This window comes from Lepisosteus oculatus, chromosome 8 (assembly GCF_040954835.1).
Source record: "Lepisosteus oculatus isolate fLepOcu1 chromosome 8, fLepOcu1.hap2, whole genome shotgun sequence".
NCBI classification, from domain to species: Eukaryota; Metazoa; Chordata; class Actinopteri; order Semionotiformes; family Lepisosteidae; genus Lepisosteus; species Lepisosteus oculatus.
The window spans coordinates 43,376,446-43,391,419 of record NC_090703.1 but is presented as its reverse complement, the minus strand read 5'-3'; the positions used below and the strand labels follow the sequence as shown (position 1 = coordinate 43,391,419).

The 14,974-nt window shown below is 35.4% G+C and overlaps 1 protein-coding gene across 1 annotated transcript in view; it reads right to left on the bottom strand.

Moving 5' to 3' along the window:
- ar (androgen receptor) overlaps positions 1-9,450 on the bottom strand; it is a 58,798-nt gene extending 49,348 nt beyond the window's left edge. The window contains exon 1 of the mRNA XM_006632763.3: positions 7,074-9,450. Coding sequence (XP_006632826.1) covers positions 7,074-8,515 — 1,442 coding nt within the window. The 5' untranslated portion in view covers positions 8,516-9,450. The remainder of the gene's footprint in view (positions 1-7,073) is intronic.
- Between the last annotated feature and the right edge of the window lie 5,524 nt (positions 9,451-14,974).

The window sequence follows — 14,974 nt, the reverse complement described above, 5'->3', positions numbered from 1 at the left end:
CTAACAAAACAATACAAAAGAACTTAAAGATCTTTTTCCATCAAAGAAAAAGCTAAAACTGACAAGACAGATATGAAACGTACCAAAGCAACAGAAATATAGCTATGGACTGACCTCTGCAAACTGCCATTTGTAAAAAGGCTTTTTCTAACCAAAATCATTTATTTTGGATTTGTAAATCTATACTCCCTTAAATTAATTTTATATTTAATGTTTATGAATTCAAAGTCACCAGTGATAATGGCCTACAGTGGCATATACAGTATGCAGTAATTAGGACACAACACACAATGACAAGACATAAAATAAACAACTAAATATAACTAAAGAACTATTGTTTAATTTTCAACGAGATAAGGCCAGCATTGCCTTATTTTCAATCAGAATCTACTAACGTAAAACACCCCACAGACATTCACTTTTCATTCATAATTATGTTGCCAAACGTACGGCCTAATTAGTGGTTCAGCTGTTGAAGAATAACTAAACTTTGCGAAAACATTTTCAGTGAGTTCATTTTAGCTGTCGTGAAAAAATTCGTAGACTAACATTGCACAAGAAGAATTTATTGCTTGTCGATTCAGATTTCAAATAGTTCATCATTAATTAAAAGCTAAAAGCTAATTCCCATATTTGCCAAAGACTTGGAAAACTTTGCCAGAGAATTGGTAGTCATGTTTTTGATCTGACCACACCCAGAAAGCAAGCACTACGTATACAAAATATTTTAACAAAGAGAATATGAACTTCACTCAATGAAAAGTCTGAGGACCATTCTGACTAAAATATATATTCCAAATGTTTAAAAAAATAAATGTCACACCCTTAAATATGCATTTGGAAAACACTGTGGTCTGGTTTAAAACACTACTTGCAACAACACATTAATCATGTAACAAACCAGTTCTTGATGGAGTTTCCATCAGATAAAACCAAAACGTCTACAGGGAACAAAACAACATGTTGAAGTACTAGGATTTCAATCTGCACCTAGCAGATTGTCGATTCAGATTTCAAATAGTTCATCATTAATTAAAAGCTAAAAGCTAATTCCCATATTTGCCAAAGACTTGGAAAACTTTGCCAGAGAATTGGTAGTCATGTTTTTGATCTGACCACACCCAGAAAGCAAGCACTACGTATACAAAATATTTTAACAAAGAGAATATGAACTTCACTCAATGAAAAGTCTGAGGACCATTCTGACTAAAATATATATTCCAAATGTTTAAAAAAATAAATGTCACACCCTTAAATATGCATTTGGAAAACACTGTGGTCTGGTTTAAAACACTACTTGCAACAACACATTAATCATGTAACAAACCAGTTCTTGATGGAGTTTCCATCAGATAAAACCAAAACGTCTACAGGGAACAAAACAACATGTTGAAGTACTAGGATTTCAATCTGCACCTAGCAGATGGAAAGATGTTTTCATACAAAGCAACTTGTATTTTTAGTATTCATGTCAAACAAAATAAAATGATAATCCTTTCTCTTTTAAAGAACTATATAAACAAACCTTTTTGACCCAAGATAACCAGATCTGGTATTAATATGTTCAAAAACACTTCCATAATCTAATACTCTTAATATATGGTGATGAATGCAAAATAAATCACAAGGTTCTTTATCACATACTTTATAAAACACTGTGCAAACAACATTTCTACATGCATTAGCATATATCAATTATTTTTCTACAGGGACAGTGGGAAATCGATATATTTCAATGCCTGGGAAGTGAATAAGCAGCTGTGAAGTTCAATTTCATCAGACGCTACCATTTAGCATAAAAACGTATGCTGTAAAACTTTGACAAATATTTTCCCAAAGGAATGAAAGTAAACAATAACATAGAGCAGTTGTGAGTTCTTAGTATTTGTTGAAACTTTGTACACATTATTATAAACATCTCTGGATATTCAATTGAAATTGTTTATTTTAAATGCTAGCTAAGGGAGTAAATGAAAACACTGTTAGAAGAATGGTAAGGCCTGCATACATTTCAAAAACAGAAAATGATATATTAACATATTAACAAAGTTCCAAGCTAATAATTAAGTGATAATAAAAATGTTTCTTAAAGTGTATGGAAATGGAGAAAGTGTTGAACACAAAATAATAAACATTTTCATAGAAATGCTATTAAAAATAGTTTCACAAATCAATCAAGATTTTTATCATGTCTCCTAGCTTTTTATCTCATTCATTTTCATATTCAAACATGTATGCTGCTTGTATATTTTACAGGATGTTTTATTTCCTATTTCCTGAAACTGTTTTATAGTTTCAACTGTTTTTTGAAAAAAATGCAGAATTTCTAGAAAGCTTATTTATGAAGTATTCCAAGGAAGAGACTTTTATCGTAGACTGAAATGAAGATAATGCACTTAACTCTTTTAATTTAAATTATACAGAAATTAAAACTTTTATGTTGTGATGGTACTGTAGGTATACTGCACATACATTATAGATAAGTTAAATTAACAAAGGGTGGTGGAAATTTGCAACAGAAAATACAGCCATGTTGTTGAAGCCGATAGCCAAGACTCCTTTATGAAATGGTTGGATGAGATTCTCGGATCCTTTAGATCAAAGACGTAGCTTAATGGACAAACAGGCACTTCTCATTTTTAACCTTTTTATATTCTTAAGTCATTTAAAGGTTCACATACTGTTCAATTTATAGATCATATAACCTCTATGTACTGAGAAAAAAAACACTGGTAAAAAGTAACAATTTAACTATAAAATGGCTTTTATCACTAGGTGGGCAAGTCTAATACACTACACAAAGCTTAAGGAAGAGTCCTATGGAAAACTAATTGTTGGTATAATTTATACAATCATGTTTACATTCCAGATGAATAGGTTTTATTATTGTATTTTATTTTAAGGGAATTTAATATTTTTTATTGGACTTATTGAGTTTTTCTGCATATCTACTGTATGTTGCGCGTATTTACACATTCAGCCACTTAGTACAGTGCAGTACGTATAAGAGTTTTACAAACTTTGATATGTTTAACTTTGGTTTCAAAATAAAGTCTCTTTTTAACATGAGACTTATGTGAACTCATGAACGCAATATTTTGAAACAAAGTTATGCTTAGAAGAAATCTATATCAGTTATAAACTATTTAATATGGATGACAACATTATAATGACCTTGAATTAATTTGTTCAAGTTTACTCTGAAGAAAATCAAAACAGCAGTTATTAAATGTACTGGCTACTACTTTGAACAAGTCTAGCTGATGTTATCATAAAGAAATGAGAAACTTTTTAAAGTTAGTTTTAAAAAATATTCCTTGTTACAATATTTTAGACAATACAACTTTTAGACTGGAATGCCAAGCTATTTTCATTAACTTGTCAGTTACTGTAGAAATAACTGCATCTCTTGCAAAATGTGTGCACGCATACAAAAATGTGTGCAAGTGGAAATTAAAGACTCTATCATAAATCATACATCGTACTTACTTTTCAAAAGATATTTGAGGTAAGAAAAAATGGTGTTAAAACAGACTTGCATGTATACTAAATGAACGAAAAGAGGCTTATTACATGCTGAACAGTAAACAAATAAAGAAGATAAAACATTTTTTTGTGAAATCTTCTTTAGGTGTGTGGGAGAATCACTGAGAGATCAGAAATACAACGGTTAAAAGAACAAAAGAAAGATGTTGTGAGAACTAGTAGGAGGAAATAATAATTATTCAAGTAATTTCTTTCTAAATCTCTGAATTTATTTGAAGGTTTCTGCCATCCACTCTGCCCCTGGAATTTATCTTCCAATTTTCTATCTCTTTGCAACCATTTTCTCACCTCCCCCTCGTCTACTTCTCACAGTCTTCCCTTTGTCCTCCTTTCCTTCATACTGCTGCTCCCTTCCACTTTCCCCCACATTCAGTACCAAAAAATGGCTCCATAGGTAAAACGTATTTTTCTTCTTTTAACTTTTTACCATAAAATTAACCTCTGTTCCTTGCAACATACAGACTGACTCAGATCCCCACTATAAAGTCTTCAAACACATGTATTAAGACATACAGTTCATATTTACAGCACATACTGTGACATATACTGTATGCATACTGCACACGCAAAAATAAACAAGTGGAATATAACAAGGTTTCAAAGTTTGGAAATATCTCACTACTTAAAAATACAACTGAGAAAAATATAATGAAAAATATGTTCTGTAACTGTCTTTGTGATGTGATGGGAAATTTTTGTACTGTATTTATGGTGTGTTATAGCGTTCATATACGTTTTGCTTTCAATCATGTGGGGATATTGTTTTAACTCATCATTTAATGTTACCTTTCGCAATTAGAAGTAACTTCTGGCAGTACATTCAGAAAATTTAATCTGGACAAGTGATGTGCAATAGAAAAGGGAGGGAAACAGCAAAACTGTGGGTCAGTTACTGTAATAATATATAGCAGAAAGATTTTCGTAAAATTAGCTTTTGTTTAAAAGAAAGTGGAAATAAACTCTTCAAATGAGACATAAAGATAATGTGAAGATTGTTTTTAAAACAAGTGTTGGAGATGTTGGTTTGATGTTCTTCCTTGCAAGACTGTTATGGGTCTGAAACGTTTATTTTTTACAGCAGCTTTTTTTTGTATTGTATGTATGCAGTATAATTGTTATCTTTAAAATTATTAGCAATACTATTAACAAATGTCCTTTATTGTGAATGCACACTAAGTTTGACTTTGAAGTTTCATAATCCAAAAAACTTCATTTAAAATGACACTTCTTATTTTAATAGCATAAACCATAAATACAATTTTAATATATTGTATTTTTTTTATTCCCAACTGCAAAAGCATACTGCATGTTGGTGCCTACTGAAGAGCGCTATGCTGAGAATACAAAGCACTTCATTCTCCACGGTTACTGGCCAGTAGTAACCTAATAATCTCTTCTCTCTTTATTGTACAGTCCCTTAGGAACGTAGTATACTGTACATACAGTACAGTAAATAACTGTAGATCCAAAGACATATACAGTATATTTGCTCCACTTTAGTATTAAGAAGCAACTGCAAATGCTGCTCTAATATTTTAACAGTTGTTTTCTTTCAGGATGAAAATAGTAAAGTAAACCTCAGCATTGCAATCTCACCAGCTCTTGGCTCCAAGGTGTGTTTCTGGGCTGTGTCATATTCTGTGTGGAGTTTGCATGTTCTTATGGGTTTTCTCCCGGGTACTTAAGCAATGCCTCTAAACCGTCCATGCGTTTGTCCATCTGTGTCTGTGCACAATGCAATAGGCTGGCTTTCTAAACAGGGTTTGATCCTGCCTTACAACGCTTGTTCTTTGGCAACGCTCCAGATTGCCCCGACCTTAAACGGCAACAGTAGGATTTCTGGTAATGGATGTACTGTATATTTGTCTTCTTCTTAATGCATCTGTGGTATTCACGTTTTCCTGCCTTTTAGTTTCGCTTTCATCTGACCAAATCAACAAATTAGGCACCATGAGCCACTGTGTATACTCGTTCACCATCTCTCCTCAGAACAACATAGGCACCACGACGATCTGGATTTGAAACTAGTTGTGGCAGAAGTCATAATAAACTTTGTAAAGTTTTTTTTTTTTTTACAGCACCTTTAAAAGCAATCTTCTCAATGCGTTTTACAGCACATAAGGAACACATACTGTATCGGTAATTTACAAATAACTTAGATGAAAACAGGACAAATACAAAAAAACAACCACAAAAGCACATCTTAGAATTTAAGTTTTTAGGCTAGATTGTACAACACTCAATGTGAGTAACTACCCAGCGTGTCTGTGCACGGTGGGAGAAACCAGAGCACACGGAGATAACCCGCATTAACATGCAGACAACTAGGCGCGCATTGTATTTCAATAACGCAGTACAGGGGGCTACCAAACTGTTAGAATTATCACTATACTGTTACTGTACCCATGGAATCCTTGGTCTGAATAATAAATACAACACAGTTTTCCGATTCCTGACTTGTTTTATCAAGGGTGTGTCCATTTGCAATATTGCTATAATTTCAGCATTTGCCCTGAACATGAAATAAAATAAGTTAAGGAGACAGAATAATTCGAGGAAAACGTTATGTTTAAGTATTGCTGAGCTCCTTGTGAATTTTTAGCTTTTACATACACTAATATGTACCTGGGTTTAAACATGCCGAGACCCCAAAAGAACAAGAGAACTGAAAAAGCGAGAACATTTTAAAACATCAGAAAGAAAATGCTACTTGGCCTAATAAAAGATGACACTTATTGAATTTATCCTAATTACATAATAGAACTGCCGGACTATTGCAGTATATAAAGTACACTAGGACGTTTATCATGTTTGTTAAAAAGCTGAGCTGTCAATATTACGCCAATATAAAGTATGTGGAGACTGAAAGCACGAGGGAGCAGATATTCAAAAGGGTCCAGAGAATATAAAACCCATAATGTGCTCATATAAACTGTACCTACTACATATTAGAGTACCGTGTTAAAGTTCTGAATGCAGTTTAAGAGCCCATTTTAAACAGTCAATGTATTAACGCATTAAAAGCAAAATGTTTACATTAGTACACCGAAAGCTTACGACTTAAAATATAAATATAAAATGTAAATATAAACTAAATTAGGTTCCAAATTCTACATCACAAAATTGTTTAAAAAATCACCTTTTTGTTTATTCTTTTAATTATGAGATACTAATGGCAAAAAGCTGTTGTTAGTCTGTTACATATTATTTTTTCTACCTACTGTGTGTACTGTTGAATATTTCATGTAACTACAACAGTATTTTATGAAATACAAGTATAAAACATTGACAGTTTACTTAAATAAAAACTAAAGTCTGTAACTTGCTTTTATGTTCTATTCTTCAACACATGTGGTGTACTGTACATTTAACGCAGGCAACTATACACATTCATATTGAACAATAAAATGTGTAGCATTTATAGCAGCAACATGAAAAACTCGGCAATGTCTGATTTGTGGGAACATAATGAATCTGACAAACTTTAATTTATGTTTTAACTAGTCCTAATTAAAAAAAATGCTTACCTGATGTCCGTGTAAGGTACTTCCATCCAGTCACCCATCTCGTTTTTCAAACATGAAGAACTGGTATATGGCACCCTGCCCACCATTCCACCTGAGTACCATTGTTCTGGTGAAACTCCATCCTCTGCAACCAGACCACAGCTTCTTCCGTATCCATAAGCATTACAAGCAAAAGAACTACCGGTACCTTGGCCGGTATTCTGAGGATGAGTAAATTGTCTAATGAGTCCGTAAGGTGTATTACCATTATCACTGTATCTGTACTGGACAGGCCATACGTCCGCATGTTCGTTGCTTACTTCTTTCTTAATCCTGACTCTATACTCTGGCGGGTAAGCAGCGACTTCTTCTGAGTTCTCTTCGGATGCATTAGGAAAAGCTTCACATTTGTACAAGCCATGAGACGCAACGTTGCCTTGCTCCACTGACAATGGGTCGTTTTGACCATAGGCTGCTGGGTTCGGTCGCACCGATTGGTCAAACTGGCAAAAGACAGTGTGTCCTCCATCCATATTCATGTGGTTTTCGGAGTCCTCGCAAGTTGCGTTACTCAGCTCTGCATTCAACCTTGACTCGTGTCCATCCTGTTTAGAATGCGCAGCACTAATATGCTGCGAAGGGACTACCTCAGGCGTCGTGTTTGCGTGGACTCTCTTTAACATCCGAATATTCTCATGACTTTGCACTGATGGTCCATCATTTGCAATGGGGCATTTGTAGTCTGTTACCGTGACACCTGTTCCGTTTGCAGAACGGTCTGCTAAATGCATCTGAAAGAGATAGTTTTCTTGACTTCGGTCACTAACAAGAGATGGATCGTGACTTGTTCCCAGGTCATTCATCTCATTTGGGTCCATGTTCAAACCCAAAGATACTGAAACGGCTTTGCAGAGCTCCCGTGCAGTTTCTGATATGGTAGTAGAAGCAATATCGCTATTACTACTCTCTACGAGGGCGTCACCGTGAGTTTTAGTCTCCTTTCTGTGATGGGGCGGAATAGGTATGGAAGATTTTTGTTCCGTGTTGCCTTGCAAGCCAGGGAGAAAGCCGTAAGCTCCCTCCTCCACATCATCTGCCTTTGTCACAGATGAGAACTCACTTCTGCTGCCCAGTAATCTTTTCGCAAAATGGCTAGATCTGGCTAAAACATCGGTCTGTCTGGGAAAGCTAATACTCTGGACTTCCTTTACGCCGGTGTCAGAAATATGCGACGTTCCAATGCATAGTCCTCTGTGGGGCAACTGCCGGTTAGTTTGGCGCATTTCCCAGGGGTCCGAATTCTGCAAAACACTGTACTTTGAACCTGGAAAGTCTAGGGTGTCGCAGAGTGCGCTGTTACTCTGAAACGCAGTTCGCACGCTATAGAAGACGTTTTGGAAAGCTCCACGAAACACAGTGTTCGGGGAGTCACAAACTCCTCCTAACCCAACCGGAATCTCCATAGCCCACAGTCAGCGTCTTTCAGGCACTGCGATAGGTTGTACGGTTATTTGTAAAGCCTCTCTGGTGTACACGCAATTGAATAATTCCATTAACTACAGAAAAAAAGTTTCTTTCAAAAACTTTTATAATTATTTCGAGCGATAAAATGACTTGGATACCAACAGCCCAGAATTGAATAGGAATGAAACTTATCTAGACATTGCTAGGAATAAGAAGGCGGCAGAACTGGTTTTATATAAAACAAATAAAAGACATATCAGTTATTTTAGTTCGGTTCGGAGACTAGCATTCAAAAGGTATACATGCGATATTTTCCACAGAATTGTATAGCTAAAGATAAAAAGCTCAGCGCATTAATTTAAAACCGATATACAGAACGAAAGCTGCACCCAATACACCAGTAGCAGTAAAACTACAGCCAACAAAATCCTAATTTAGTAACAGATAAAAAGAGAAGATGGATCCAAGAGGCCACAATGTTCAAAACCCAGACACAATAAAATGCATCTCTTCAACAATTCGAATAATAAAAAAGTTTTAGCTATTCTCTCGGACGTTTGTCCTGTGAAGGCTGTATTCTTCTGAGCCCTTTTCTCTGCCAATAAACGATGACAACATGGATTTCTTTAGAGGAAATGTATTTAAAAGATGTTGTCGCTAGATCGGTGTGCTTCGGTCCAGGCTACTTTCACCATACGCAGTCGAAGCTTTCTTACACTTTTGACCGTCGAAAGCATTAGCAGTCCTGGCTAAGAATATTTATTTTCCATCTGCTTGTGACCTACCGGCACGGCTCTCTGTTCCAATGTTAAAAGCTTGTGTTTTCGCAATGACTGCCTGTTTTGCTGCAAGTTTACGTAAAGCAACAATGCTATCTTCCAAAGTCCTTGCGCTACTGCGCGTCTTTTCGCTGTCTGCCAGTGAGTTTGGCATCCAGCCCTGCTGGCTGAAAAATATGAAATTTCCTGGGTTACGGCCAGTCTGCAGTGTCAATCAAAACAAAGTTTAAAAATATAACCAAGAGGAGTAATGATCAACTTGTTTCACCGTTAAATAATGGTTAGAAGTAACTATGAACACAAAATGTATTTTATAGTTACTTTGAGATAAGATTCCGGGATTTTTTAACCACTGCGTGGGTTTGCAATGAACATGCTTCGTAGTAGTAGTAATAATAATAATAATAATAATAATAATAATAATAATAATAATAATAATAATAATAATAATAATAATAATAATAATAATAATAAGTGTTGTTATTGTTATTATTCAGAGCAATAATCTGGAAGGTTTCTTAAATTCCATAGATGATATTAACTGTGTCTTAAATGTAACTTGTAAATATTTCTTAATAGTCCTAGATAAATGCTCTGGAATGAGAACCGCTTAAGAATTTAAAATTCTACAGTGAATTACATTTAGTCTGTAACTCTTTTCTGCCTTCCCCCAGGACATTTCGGGATGAGACGGCTGGCTGAGTTTTGGGAGTGTACTCTGAGGTTACGGGAGGTAAAACAGTGGGACAATTGGGACTTCACCATGTACAGATCGAATCAATTGCTCCAAAGCGACTGGAACAGTCACAGACTGATTTGCTTCGTGCAAGATGTGCACGCAACGTTAGGCTTATTATTGGGATCTGAGCTAACCAACGCGAAGAAACTTAAGTTTCTGCGGTAAAGCGCAATTGCGATATTTTTCATACAGTATACAGTATGTAAATAATGCTTTCGTCGTCGTACTGTATATGTGGTCAAAAAGTTTGTTAAAAAAAATCAGTACTTGTTTTTGATAACCTCTGACCTATGCATGCATCATGTGTGATGGATAAACAATAAATGTTTTGTTAGGTCTATCTGCGGAGATCTACAGTAGCTAGCGTTTTTGGTGATTTGCAGTTTAACCAATCAGAATAGCTCATCTAGCAGAATTTAAAGTAATGCGATTGAATAACATAACTGGATAATTACGTCACCCGCACTTCTTTTTGTAAAGATAGGTTCCATATTTTCTGTCTTGAATGTCCTTTATGTAAAGGTAAAATTATGATTTCATTAACACATAGGCTAATCAGTAATCTTTGTAACCTTTCCCTTCAAAGTTATGTATTGTCTCTATCACAATGATACTATACTTGATATTGACAGTTTACAGTCTACAGTTATGTATTTACACAGGGTGATAGGCATCCATGCACTCACTGGAAGGCTTCTTGAAATCATAAGAATTTTCAGTTTATTTTGTTGTTAGTGAACAAAAAAAACTTTTCTGAATTTCTTTCTGCATTCTTGAAATAAAGGCATACCAAATTTGCAAAACCACCTGTCAGTATTTTCTTGCTGAATTCAAAGATAAAAGTATGACTTGATGACAGCCTAAACTCTCAGCAATAGAAAAGGTAAGGACAGAATTTTTTGGCAAGAACCCAAAACGTTTTTTTTCCCTTTTTTGGGTGTTTTTTTTAGACAGATATACTATTGAAAGGCCATTGCATTGCAAATTGCAACCCTTACGTACACATCTATACCAAAAACAATAAAAATAAAGGCTGTTTTATCCTTGTCTGGAATTAAGAAAAACTTAAAATCTTGATTATGCTTATAGATAATTTGTCCCAAAAAGAATCAAATTGGAAAATAAATAGAACAATTCATTACACAACTTGGGGAAATCTAAAGTTCTTTATCTGGTTAAGTAAAATACATTTTTGGATTTGTTTTTTTTATCACAAAACAGTAGTATCTACACTTATGTGGGAAAAAACTGCAGATGGTTAGATACAGTACTTTAGCAGGAGAAAAATAACTATTCAAAAGCTTGTTTTTGGTATAAAATAAACGTCATACAAAACTCTTTTCGTAACCTGTCTTCACTGTTTTTTATTATCCTTGGTATTTTCAATAGTTGTAACTGCAGAAGTACAACAGTGTCTCGCACAAAATGCATTTCTACTTCAAAAACTATTTATCCTAAGATATTACTTAATTTAGATGTCTATTATTCATAATGTATTATGACGTAACTAAGGACTGATAATTCTATAGTTAGTTCTGAAATCTTAAATCTTAAATGTGACCTTAACTAACCTTTCCAGTTATTTACTTGTAAGCTTTATTACTAGGCTGCAATTACTCTCTATTACTGTTTAAGATACTGTTAAAAAGAAACTTGTGGATGTCATTGAGTGCTGAAGTTTCACCTAAAAGGTTTCAGTTCTCCTACTAGTGAAAAACATTTTTTCAACTTTCATTTGGCACACAAATTAACTTTATGAAAGTTTCACTTACGATTGTGTATTCTATAAAATTATGATATGAGTGATTCTTCAGTTCAGCTGACTTAAGTATCTGCATATGAAAAGGGCAGTACTACAGCTGGCTTGGCAATGTCTTTATAATCTTTTCAACTACTGAAAGGATGTGTTTTGGAAAACTTGGCTGGTATACTTTAATAGGGCCACTTGGATAAATACACATTATTGATACCTCTGTTGTACCCTTTTTTGACTAAGTAAAGCTTTGTAAACTCTAGTGCCACAAATGTAATACCTGTTCTAAGTACCCAAATCTCCCTGTCTTCAGTTCTAAAACAGAAAAGGACTCATGTAAGCCACAAGACATAACTCACTGAATACAAAACACTCACTGTTTGATTTTGGTCCATACTAGACAGGATTCAGCAACATCTGTTTCTCACAGAATACATGACTTTTTACTGGCAAAACAGCTTGAAATTTACAGTGTGAGGTAATTGTTGTTATTTTTTGCTTAATATACTGTAGAATGTAAGTGAAGAATGTCATTAGTATGGAATATAGCTTTCATGTTTTCTTTAATTTAATGACATACTGCAACATCAACACACATATATTTCTTCAACATGAAAATAGTATTAAGAAGAAAACAGTTATATGTGTAAAAAGATTACAAATAAATAATTTAAAAATGGTTGACTAGTGTACCTGTCATACAGTTTTACATAAGTAATGGCCCCATACACTGAATTAGATGGGCAGAAAGCCATCCCTTTTACTTCTTTGATTTTTCTCCCTTATAATTAAGAATTAATACTGCATCCATCCATTTTGGTGACCTGCAGACTATGGGGACTTTGCTAAAGCTTTAGTATTATTAAAATAAGGAAGGTCTCCTTCTAGATTTCAGAGATAGAGATAAAAGAACAACTGTAATCCCTTGATTCCCCTTCCTAATGTATATATAGAAAGTCTGCTGCTCAGTCCAAATGCTGAAAGAAAGCATGCTGTCCAGAAGAAAAGAGAAATTAAATACTAAATACCACAATTCTGAAATATCTTGGAGCAATCTATACCTGGCAGGGAATCAGTATATTCATATGAAATTTAGATGAAGTATCCATTTGGTAATGGAGAACATGTCCATTATAGTTTCTGAACATTAGTAGCAATGGAGCAATTATGTATTTTCCATATGCATACAACACCCAAAAATACAATATATTCTCAATATAGTTACCTCATTCATACCTATTATATAATATAAAGGTGAATATCCTAGAAAAACTGTGAACTGCACAGTGCCATTATTTTTACACATGTAATGAAAGGCTCTTGCTGTAATGTATTGTTTTCAATGTTTGCCCGAGTGCAGCGGCCCTCCATTTAGTCACTGGCATGTCTCTATAATAAAAATAATTGCTCACATAACAATAGATAAGACAACAAGTAGACCTGGTTCATCTATTCAAAATCTTCAAAGGCTCTGACAAGATCAGACCTATGGATGTCTTTTCCACAAAAGTGGAAACTGGGTTGTTCGCTGTTAAAATGTGAAGTGGAAGCACCTTTATTACATTAATTAAGGGTAAGAATCTAGACGAAACAAGTCAACTGTCACGACCACTAACCTGCCCAGACCAGCCCCCAAGAGGACTAATCAGTACCAGCAGCAGGGTGATAATTACAAACGCCGCCGCACGTGTTAATTTCTCATCAGATGCCTTACCGTGCGGCACGCTGCATTATTCAAGCCTCCCTTACCCGCATATCGCTGCTCGGTATTGAGTTCACTTCTTGTAAGCTCTACCTAGCGTTTCTTTAACTTTTGCCTTCCTTGGATTCTGACTATACCTTTTGCCTTCGGACTTCGGATCTCATCTCGCCCCTTGGATTGTTTGCTATCTGTGTCTATTTCGGATTTGACCCTGCCACTCTCTTTTCGACCTTGATTCTGTCTCACATCTTGGATTGTTCGCCACCAGTGTCTTTACCGGATCTTGACCTACCTTACACCTTCGGACTACGATTCAGCTCCTGGTTTCGGTCTGTTCGCTTACTTACCTCCCAACGACTCCTGCATCTGCATCGGATCCTTTTCACCTCTTCAGAGTCGCGTTACACCAGCTTGCTCTCCATGAGACACACAGGCACATAAATGAGGAGAGAGAAGCTTGAGGTCAGAACACAGGGTCAGCCATTTATAGGGCACCCCTGGAGCAGCTGAGGTTAAGGGCCTTGCTCAGGGGTACAATGGTGTAGGATTCCTCTGCCAGCTGCAGGACTTGAACTAGCAACTTTCCAGCCACAGGGGCAGATCCTTAGCCACAGAGCCACCGCACCACCCCTGGTCTCCACATGAGAAAAGTTTTTGCATAGCAGTTTCCAGAGATGGAAAGGACCAACTTCATCCACTACTGAAGTGATGTGCTATCGCCATTAGAAAAATTACTTTATCTGTTCAATTAAGAGGGAAATTTTGGGAGACCACTTTCTTCAAGAGCAAAGTGGGGCTAAAACACCTGATTCTTACGAACCGTGACGCAGAAACATTAATGACCATGTAGTCAAAACCTCAATTACACTTTTCATCTGAAAGACAGTACCTCCCATAGTCATTCTACTGGGGCATTGGTTTGGGGAAGAGTGCCACTTACTGGTCCACCAGTAGCTTACAGCAGCTGCTTGGTTCTCATGTAGGCAATACTTCTGCCATATGCCAAAAGGGGAGAGTGGTATTTAAAACTGCCTGACTGTCCCAGAGGAATGTTAGCAAAATAGTATAAGCTTTTTGCAGTATATTTTTAAGTAAATAAAACAAATAATATTACAAAGAAAGAAGTTTATAGTTAAAATATTAACAACCCAAAGCATCATATTCTGTTACAGGCAATGTAGATTTTTTTTTTTAATTTGCAAACCCATCTAATTTTTAATTTAACTTTGACCCACCAATCGTATGGGTCATCTGGTTGTCAAACGTAAAATGTTTAATTAAAATTATGAGCTTTTGTCCATATTATGTTTGATTTGTCAGCCATAATGGTGACAAACAGGGAAAATGAAAACAATTAAATGTATACAAAAGCTAATGGAAGTCTTTGTGCATGTTTGAACAGTGCAGGGGTTATATTAGGTCAGCAAGATAACAGTGCTACTGTTCTGTTTTATGTTTTTTAAATGACATACTGTATGCTTTTCT